The sequence below is a fragment of the Arachis duranensis genome, chromosome 4 (assembly GCF_000817695.3).
Source record: "Arachis duranensis cultivar V14167 chromosome 4, aradu.V14167.gnm2.J7QH, whole genome shotgun sequence".
NCBI classification, from domain to species: domain Eukaryota; kingdom Viridiplantae; phylum Streptophyta; class Magnoliopsida; order Fabales; family Fabaceae; genus Arachis; species Arachis duranensis.
This window is the reverse complement of record NC_029775.3, coordinates 114,005,218-114,016,450: the sequence shown is the minus strand read 5'-3', so window position 1 is coordinate 114,016,450 and position 11,233 is coordinate 114,005,218. Positions and strand designations below refer to the sequence as shown.

Here is an 11,233-nt window from a genome sequence, read left to right as displayed (position 1 = left end):
TATATTGTTTATTTTATTTATTTAGAGTACTAAATTTATTATAACTATAGTAAAATTATCTTTAAACTATTAGTATTATTAGTAAATTTTTAAAATTATTGACATATTATTAGTATATATAATAAGCAATAGTAAATTTTCTTTCATGTTTATCATTTAAAAAATTTATAATTTTTACATAGTCTTTATTTTATTTTTTTTCCATACCTAATGACTATTGACTACGATCCTATCAATAGTATCACCTATAATAAATTATACGAAGAGAAAGTATGGAAAATAAAGACAAAAATTATAAGGCTATAGAAAGTTTCATTCAAGTTTGACAAAAGTAAGGCGATTTACATAGAAATAGTTCTATAAATGATAAGATTAGTTGATTTATTTACTAAATTTTTTCAAGTAATGCTAAGTTCAATTTATAAATAGAGTTTAATTTTGATGCACTGACAGTGTAAAGCGTTTTACACAGTCGTACAATCACATCCTTCTTTTGGATGACCATTCACGCGGTCAATATGAAATGTCTTTATTTTTATTGATGTGTCATTACGTAATTAGATACACGTTTAAAACTACTTTACACTGTCAGTACATCAAAATTATATTCTTATAAATATTTGTAGATCACATTTTAACTTAATTTTATAAGTACACCATTCAACAAGTCAAAGATAATTCTTTTTAATAGCTTTGTAAATGCTAATAGCTTTTATATTTAATTTATTTTGCATTACGATAAAATTCATTGCTCAATCCAGAATTATTCGACAAAAATATTTGAGAATGAATTGGTAGAAAGGAAGGTCTATGTCTTCTCAAATTTTGAGATTGAGAAATCAAGTGGAATGTATCTTCTGACTGTACACACGTGCAAAATATTTTTTAAGATGGAGTCACGTATAGTACATACGGTCGATGATCGTAAAATTTCAGATAGTCATTTTAATTTGCTTGCCCGTGCTGATATATTGAAACAAACAAATAACGATTCTAATTATTTGGAACGTAATTAATTTATATCAACCCACACAAAATTATTTTCCGGAATAGCATCATTTTAAGTTTTGCCAAAAAATTGTATAATAGTATCATTTTATCGATAACAAAAATTTTAACGGTTTATTTATGAAAATATTTGAAATTGTATTGTGACTTTTTTTAAAGGTATATCCTTTTATTAATATACTATTGTTAGTTTTATCATTTAACATAAAATAAACCAGTAAATTCTCTTTATTTTATACACGTACAAATTTATAATTTCTTATATTATTCACTCATTTGTCCTTAATTTGGTACTTTTAATTTATTTTTTTTGTTCAATTAAATGTTATTAGATTCTTGAGTAGAAAAGAAAAACTTATATCATGGTCAAAAATAGAGAGAAGTGACCAATACATTGTGATTGATCTTCATAATTTGCAGTATGTAAAATTTTAATATGAATATTTCTTTCGGTAATAATTATGTGTTGTGGTGCAAAATTTTTTTCTTTATGTATTACTATTTACTCTCTTAATTCTCACTTTCATTCAAAAATGAGAAAAATAAGATGTACACTATGAGATCAATTTACAATCCAATTACTTGATCATCTATATGTGATCACCAAGCAACCGAATACATAATTTATTTTCTAATTTATAAAATTTAACAAAGACATTGATAAACACATTGGTTTCGCATTTATTTATATATTTTATTTATTTATGTTATATTTGTAATTATATTATATCTATTTTTATCAATATATTTTTTAAAAAATACCGTTAGTGTTAGCACATAAAGTATTAAATAAATTAAATGATAGAAACACGTAATTATTTTCTTTTTCAGTTAAGATTTAGTAAAATATTATAAGAGCAATGCTAGGGGTCAGCAATTTTTGTGATTGTTAGCCATCAACTAGCCATCAATGATGATTTGATGGTGTGAGATTGGTGTGAGATTTCATCCAATGGCTCACCTTCCTCTGCTGGTTAATGGCTGGCCAAAATTCAACAAAACTGCTAGTCCTCTAGACTTTTCCATATTATAATTTAGACTTGCAATATCAATATATTAATAGTAAAGTGGAGAAAAAATGTAATATTATATCAAAGAAATTTTTTAAAATCATAATTTAAATATTTTAAACGGATACATTTAGAAAATTCATAATTTAACATAATTTTTATACACTTAATAGCTACATTCGAGTTAATATATTTAATATTATATTTAAAAAAACACAAACAATACACATCATATTATTTATTTATTAATTAAATTATTACAATTTAAATTAATTTTAATAAAATAATTTAAAATTATAATTTCAATTTTATCACGTGCATGCCATGGGATATTACGCTTGTTCAGTTATAAAAACAAGTCATTATTAGCATAAAGCTAAGTAAACAATTATATTCCTCAACATGTGTTGAAAGTTGTTGTCTTTAGCAATCATTCATGGATATCCTATGAAATAATGAGGGTCAGTAGTGATGGCCTGGGTCCTCGATCTCCTAGCACTACGTACAGTTTGGATTTTGTTTCTATCATCTTGCTTACTAGGAATTCAACTTCATTTTCTGTGTAGAATGATGAGATATATTGCTTCATGTCTCCAATACCGACATCGTAATAACATAATAGAAGAAATTAAAAGAAGAAAGATTGTAATAATATGGCATTAATTTCTTCCTTAGATATGCTATTTAGAGTCTTCCTTGACTTGATTTTATTGGTGGAAATGTTGGTTCGAAACGTAAGGATGTAGATATAGGAGGGCAAAAACCTAAGGTGCAAGACAGATTGTCAGAATTAAAAGAGAAAGTGAGAAAATTGAAGATACTACTATAGAATGAGTGTAGACCCAAACAAGATTTGCATTTTTAAGATTTTGGAATGTGTTGGGATTTTTAATTGCATTTACTGCTGCTGTGAAGTTTGTGTTGTGTTAGGTGTATGAGGTATTTGGAACTCTTTGCTATAATAGCCTTTTACTGTTATTGGTTAGTACTTAATTTAAGCTTGTATAGTTTTGATGGTGACATATTTAAGAAAAAAAAAATAATATTATGTAATTTTAGTTGAATTATATATGAAATCACTGTGAATTTTACTTCATTTTGCTCAATAGACTGAAATTTCAAATTACTAACATCCATAGATCTCAACATAATCCAGAAGTACAATATATCAGTAACTATTAGTTTTTGGCAACCTTAACACATTGTTACTGCTAAAACATACCAAAATAACTATAGTGCAATATCATAAAGTCTCACGACCACAATTGAACATTGAAACAATAGACAATTTAAAATCTAAAATAAACATAAACACAATAAGAAGCAGGCCAGTGGCTCAGTGGCTCATCGCAAAGAATTCAGAGCGTGTGGTTGGACGGAAATGTCTCACTTTTCTTTAATCAAATGTCACGGGTTTAATGCTCCCCTTGTGCAAGAAAAAAAGAAAAACTTGGAAGTTCTAAACCAACAAGTTAAGAATGGAGTTCATGAATAGATCATTTTTTCTTCTTTATTCTCTGCTCTTTATTGAAACATTAACAATGAGATTACTCTACTTCTATTCATGCATTCTGACTCAACAAGCTTATCTCCTTTTGTAATTGCTTGGCACAAAACATAACCAAAGAAATTAACCTTTTTCTCGTACATATATATAATGGTACACACGCTGTCAAAGTAAACAAGCTTAATAATTAAGACACAGGAGGATTATTTTATATATATGAAGTATGAATCATTAGATCATAATGAAGCAATCACGTAAGTGCACTCCCCGATCCTTCTTCAATGAGTTGCCCAATTCTGATCATAGGAAACTGGCGATTAGCTAAAGGTGACTTTCCCATCATAAGCTCTTTAGAAATCTGATGCATGCTTGGACGTGATTGTGGACTTTGTCTCAAGCACTCAAGTGCCCACTTTGTGATCCACATGATTTCCCCAACAATTGAATTCTTAGGATGTGGTGGCCTCTGATCCATCACATCAACCAATAACAAATTGTATGTTATTGATGCTGTTGTTGGCGACAACAATGAGTTGATCAAATCTCCTGGATGCTTTCCCATGAGGATCTCCAAACAAAGCACTCCAAAGCTATATACATCACTTTTCTCTGTCACTTCCATAGTCTGAGCTAGCTCTATAACCAAATTGAAAATTTCAAGTTATGCATAAAGAAATATATGGATCATTCTTGGTATAGAAAGCAAGGGAAAATGGACTTACCAGGAGCTCCATATCCATAGGTGACTACAAGTGTTGTCCAACTTGAATCAGGCTTAAGAAACTTAGCTGTCCCAAAATCAGAGACATGAGCTTCATATTCTGAATCCAAAAGGACATTCTTGCTCGATATGTCGCGATGAACTATAGGAGGTATGCAATCATGATGCATATATGATAGAGCATTAGCAACTCCTTTAATCACATTCACCCTCTTTCCCCAATCAAATTTACTTGCTTTCACTTCATCTCTTAGCACTTGATCCAAGCTTCCACCTTCCAAGTACTTATAAACCAAAAATGAGAACCGTGAATGTTGGCAAAACCCATATAGCTTTATCATGTTGCGGTGCTTCATTTCTGTCAATGCTTTGATTTCATTCTCAAATGCTTTCAAATTGTATGTCTCCTCCCCAATAGCAGTCTTCTCATGAAGCTTCTTCACTGCAACAACCATACCTGAAGGCAACTCAGCCTTGTAAATAGATCCTTGCCCTCCATTTCCAATGAGATATTTGTCATCAAAATTATTGGTAGCTTCAATGATTGTTTCAAATGCCATTTTCCCATCATGGCTCCATATGGAAAAGTGCTCTTTTGATTGCACTTCTTTAACTTCATCTTCTCTCTTTCTGCCTCTTCTGTAAAGAATATACATTGAAACACCTAACAAACAAAGTGCTAGAGCAAGTGCTCCAAAGATAAGAATCAATACCATCTTTAGGCTATGCTTCTTTGTGCATCGCTCCAAGCCGGTGACATTGTTAGCACACAAGCCTTTGTTACTTTTCAAGGACCAAATTGGAGCATTAAGAAAAGCTCGATTGTTTGGAAGCGGCCCTTCTAACTGGTTGTGTGATATGTTGACTGAAATCAAGGCTGACATGCCATCAAAACTGGAGGGAATATTGCCAGAGAGATCATTGTGAGAGAGGTTCAAGAAGTTCAATTGCGTCAGATCTCCAAGCCACCTTGGTATTGTTCCATTCAACAAATTGTTGCTAAGATCAAGAGAAGAGAGAGGTGTCAATGAGGCAATGCCAGAGGGGATGCTTCCCTCTAGTCTGTTGATGCTCAAGTTCAATTCAACCAATTTGGGTAACTGCATAACTTCTCTTGGAATGTTGCCACTTAAATCATTTCCTGCTAGGCGCAAGAATGTCAGATTCTTCAATGATCCTATTTCTGGTGGAATGCTTCCTGAGAGATGATTGTTACTGATACTGAGTTCGAACAAGTTTTTCATATTCCCTAGTTCTTCTGGAATCCTTCCATTCAGTTGGTTTGAAGAAAGGCGAAGCATACCCAGATTAGTAGCCTCAACAATTTGTGGTGGTATAGCACCAGAAATATTGTTGTTGGACATGTACAAGCTCTGAAGCTTAGGGCTCTTTCCCCAGTTTGGAGAAATCTGACCGTAAAACTTGTTATCACTCAGATCAATATGTACTAAATTCGGATATATGCCGAAAAATTCTGCAATGTCACCTTCCAACTGGTTTCCCTGTAATGTGAGTCTAGCAATGTTAGAGCAACTCTTCAAGCTTCTTGGCACTGAACCAGTAAAATGGTTGTTCTCAGCATTGAAGTCTGAGAGTAATCCACCTGAGCAGATTTGAGTTGGCAAACGGCCAATGAAATTGTTATTGGACACTGAAAACATCTTCAAACTTGTCAAGTTATTAAGGCCCTGTGGAAGGGTGCCATTAAACTTGTTGGTGGAAAATTCTAGCTCCTGGAGGCCTTTCAAGTTTCCAATTGTTTCAGGGACAGTTCCAGAGAAGTTGTTTGTATGGAAGCTCAAGTAATTCAAATTGACCAGATTACCTATAGAGGAAGGAATTGGTCCAGAAAAATTATTAAAGCCGAGGTGTAATCTGAAGAGCTTTGTCAAGTTTCCCAATGTGGAAGGAATGGATCCAGAAAAGTAATTCTCATCGAGTGCAAGGGAATCTAAATTGGCCAAGTTTTCTATGAAAGCAGGGATGGATCCAGAAAGGCTATTGTTATTAAGATATAATGCGGTCAAGTTAGACATGTTCCAGATGGAGGGTGGAATTGACCCAGAGAGTGTGTTATTAGAAAGGTATAATTGTTGCAAATTGCTCAAGTTACCAATGGTAGGAGGGATAGCCCCAGAGAGAGTGTTGCTTGAGAAATCAATCCAATGAAGGTTTGTCATCATTCCTATTTCCATTGGAATGGAACCAGAAAGATGATAATTATCTATGAAAGAAAGATACTCAAGGTTGACCAATTTGCCAATCCCAGTAGGAATGTGGCCAGAAAGATTGTTGTTTCCAAAATCTAGATATGTTAAGTTGGCCAAATTTCCTATAGACTCAGGGATTTGACCACTTAGATGGCACTCAAAAAGATCAAGCCCGTGGAGACTTGTCAAGGTGAAGATCTCTTTAGGAATGGAACCTTCAAAGAAATTTTTGGACAAGTTCAATTGATTAACTCTTGACAAGTTACCAATCTGTGGGGGAATGGTTCCATGGAACAAGTTGTTGTATATGTTTATGCTGAGGAGGTTTGGGAATGAAGAGAAGGTGAGAGTGTGGAGTGTACCTTTGAGTCCAAAATTTTTAATGTTCATGGTTGTGATTGACTTTGATTTGTCACACTGAATTCCTCTCCATCTGCATGGACTTGTGCCGTTGTTCCAAGATGACAAGATAAGTTGGCTTTTGTTATCAAGGGTGGCCTTCCACTTTAAGAGTGCATTTGCTTCTTCATTCTTCTCATCAATGGCAGCTAAAGCCACACAAGAGAGTTTCAATAGGACATAGAAGAGGAATATTAAGAGATTTTTTCTCGACATAGTTCAACCTTCTGTGTATGGATTGAATTATTAGATGGTATGTTGTGGCAGGTGATGATTGATCAGTTCTGTGCACTTTAGAAAATGATATCAATACATATATAGATGCGGGTCGTGCACTTATTTATTTACATTATTTTTGACATGTGCATTATTGTATTATAAAAGGGAAAGTATGAGGAACCAATGGAATATTTATACAATGTGTACAATGGAGGTTTATGAAATATTAGAGATATAATCATTAGTGTTACCTTTTTCCATCAGTTGAAGCTTTTGGGATGAGTGGTATTATGACATAGTATTAGAGTGCTAGATCCGAAAGGTCAAGAGTTCGATTTTTTGTGAACCCCAAAATCAGTTTAATTTTTCGGGAAGATGTTTATTATCCCTAGTACTCGGATGGTTATTCTATATAGTATGGAGGATGTTCATTTTATAACTCAATAGGCCATTGTATACATTGTACAAATAGTCTATTGTCTCCCTAGCGGGATCCATTATAAAAATAAGAAAAGTATAGGTAACTAATAATATTCTTAAACAATGTGAACAATGTGAATTAATAAGGTTAAAAGAGTAAATTTAATGAGTAGCATTAAATTAGAGTATAGTGTACTTATATTTGATTAGTGATTGTTTATGTTGTTCAAAATAATATGATATAAATACAAGATTCTTTTTATTTATGGTGTGATTTAATATTGTTTCACACCTGTAAAGACATTTTTAGATGAGCAATTTTTCTATTATTTTAAGCATTTAAATTAAAATTCCGTCATAAGAGTACGAGAAGAATGCAGGTGTGTCATGTGTGTGGACTTTTGAGTAAGGGGAAATTATTTTATGGCTAATTTTACGGTGTCTATAATTTGTTGCTTAAATTTTGTTTAATTTATTTGTCACTCCCGCGTAATATTATTATCGATGATTCTTGGTGTACAGATTTGTGTTTCATTCTCAATCAATTAAGTGTAAACTGTGAAGTGTGAACTGCCCAACTTCGTGACTTATTAATTTCACTTTTGCTGTTTCATTCTCTTGACATTTAAATTAATTTAATCTACTATGAAGTTCTACTTTTAATCCATATCTTTTGGTACTAGTTACTAATCTACTATGTTTCTCATTCTATTTCTATATACTTTGTTTAGTTATTTATTGTTGCGATATTATTCTTCATTAACTTGACATAATGTAACTTTCAAGTTAAATTTTTTGGAATTTTCAAAAATTAAATTTATACCCGCGTAACGTGCAACAAATTAATGTTATAAAATTTTGTTACATAATCTTTTAGTTAATTAAAAATGATTGATGACTTTTTTATTTTATTTTTTGGTCATTGTCAAAAAAAAAAGAAAAAAAAAACAACCAAGTACTAAACAAGACCTAAAGATTTTTGTTTAATAAGAGCATCTAATTAAAGTATTAAACCCAAGGTTGGATTAACTCTACAGAGGCACAATGATGATTAATTACTATTTTAATTCAATCTCAATGGAAGATGTTTCTGATTTTAGTATTTTACTGATTAAATTTCCATGCTTATTATGAACTACTTTCGAATTATTCCTAACAAAAAAGAAAGCTTTTAAACAATTAGTTTCCTACCAAACTTCACGTGCTTACAAGCAAGAATAAGATCCTTCTAAATCGTAAACAATTCAGTCTTTAGTATACATGCATTAATGAAAAATTTATTAGTACATCTGACAAATAAATGCAACTTTGACCATGATTGAAAATGTGAATCACATATTCACATTAGAGCAATGCTAGGGCCAGCAACATTTGTAATTGGTAGCCATCAACTAGCCATCAATGATAATGTGATGGTGTGAGATTAGTGTGAAATTTCATCTAATAGCTCACATTTTTCTGCTAATTACATACTGGTCAAAATACAATAAAATTGTTGGTCTCCTAGACTTTTCCTTCACATTATATGTGATATGAGTCAAGGAATGGTATGTTCGACCTTTATCAACATGTGAATCAATACATTAACACATGGTAAAATAAAAAATGTGGGTAAATGTTTGATGACCAAGGTAAAATAAAAAATGTGGAGTGTCTAATTTGAAGAATAAAATCTTTCATAGTTAAAGCAAGGTTGTAAGTTGTGATAGCCCCCAAAATAAAGGAAGAAATTTAAATTGTGAAAAGAGATATCACAATTTATTATTGTGATCTATAAATAAAAAAATTTAGAAAAGACAGGGGTTTCATTCTGAAACTTTATAATTATATTAAAGTTCTATAAAATTTTAAGCAATTATATTATATGTACACTAAAATCAGTCACTTAAATCATCTATTAATATAAAATACACATTAAAATATAAAATACACATTAAAAATAAACTAAATAATACATGTATTTATATAAATACATGATAATTAATTTTAGTGGCTAATTTTAATGTATAAATAAATAGCATTTTTATTCGAATTTTTTATTTAAATAAATAAAATAAATATTTTAATTACTGAAATAAATAATTATAAAAATTATTACCAAAATATGTTTTTCAGGTTTATCTCGTTTATACTGTAAACGAGATAAGATACGTGCACACTTATTTCGTTTATACGGTAAATGAGATACGTATTAAAATAACGTGTTTACAGTATAAACAAGACACACAAAGACAATTTTTCAACTACTATAAAAGTATGTTCAACCTTTGGCATTCTCCACATACATTTCATATCTTCTTCTCTCCCGTTTTTTCTTACAAAAAGTAAGCAAAAATGTCCAGTAACAGTGGATATGTAGTTGTTTGTGTGTACTCCAATCGTCGTATGAGAAACAGCGACAATAGGGTGATATTTGAGTATGAAAATCCATTACTCTTGTACACTCGGCGCGTAAGTTCGTTGTCCAGTCCAACTTTAAGAATTCATAACTAATATTCCAAAAATCAGCCTCACATAATTCCAGTTATTTTGGAGTTATTTATTCATTAGCAAAGTTATTATTTTATTTTAAAAATCAGATTTCAAAAAATACAATTCAGTAATCAAAACTTCAATCAGTCACCAATAATGTCCACTGTCATTACAGTATATCGAATAACCAGCTCATCAACAACCAATTTAATATAGTCCATCAAATATCAGAATTTCAGTCCATTCGCAACCATCAAGCAAACCAACCTATAGCAACCAATTCAGCATAATCAAATAAAATCAAGATTCTTGTAATTCTAAACTATAAAAAAAACCAGTAACAGTCACAACCTCAAACCAAAATCAATATTGTAAGACTCGAATTTCAAAAAATTATTAATAAATTATGATCTATTATATTTATTTAAGATTATATTTTTAGAGATTTTTATATATAAGTTGAGTAAAGTCTTAATTGTAAATTCTTAATTATTATTTAGAGTTCTTATAATTGAAAAAATAGTGAATATTTTATATGCCTTAATTTTATATATTTAGATTTTAACATTAATTTATAAATAAAGAAGAATTAATTTACTTATCTCTAATTTTTATTAAATTGGTATTTAATTAAAAATTATTTAAAGATTTGTAATTAAAAAATATTTTTATTAATGGATACTTATATTTAATTTGATTTTTTTTATTATTGTTCTATCTTTTCATTTATTTTATAAAATTACATTATTATCCTAATTTTTTTTAGTTCCCAAAACCCTAATTTAACACTAACATACACAAACACTAGCTCTCTACGCACCGCCACCCCACCCTCACGCTTTCACCCCTCACCCAAATAAGCAAAGAAAGAAAGAAAGAAACAAAAGAAAAGGAAAAAAAGAAAAAAAGGAAAGAAAGAAAGAAAGGGAAGAGGGGAGAGGGGAGAGGGGAGCCGCGGGAAAGGAAAGGAAGGGGGAGAGGAAGGAAGGTGCCGGCGGGTGTCACTGTCGCCGCGCCGCCATGTCAAACTGAGGAGGGAGAGAGTGCGAAGAGCAGAGGGAAGAGAGAGGAAGAAGGCGCGCGAAGGAGCTCAGTAGCGGGGAGAGGAGATGCGCGTCTGACTTGTCGCCGCCGGTTTGTCCAGCCAGAGCCTCATCGCTGTCATTGTTGGTCCGCCTGGGAGCTACTGTCATCACCATTGAAGCCGAAGAGAAAGGGTGCGCGAAGAGAGAGAGTGATTGACGGGAGTGTGTGCACGTGAGGGGGA

General features: G+C 31.5%; 1 protein-coding gene across 1 annotated transcript in view; it reads right to left on the bottom strand.

The window, feature by feature from the left end:
• Nucleotides 1-3,636: 3,636 nt before the first annotated feature.
• Nucleotides 3,637-11,233, bottom strand: part of LOC107486048 (MDIS1-interacting receptor like kinase 2) — a 74,285-nt gene continuing 66,688 nt past the window's right edge. The window contains exons 5-6 of the mRNA XM_016106591.3: nt 4,248-6,071; nt 3,637-4,161 (exon numbers count right to left, since the gene is read on the bottom strand). Of these exons, the coding sequence (XP_015962077.2) occupies nt 3,776-4,161; nt 4,248-6,071 (2,210 nt within the window). The 3' untranslated portion in view covers nt 3,637-3,775. The remainder of the gene's footprint in view (nt 4,162-4,247; nt 6,072-11,233) is intronic.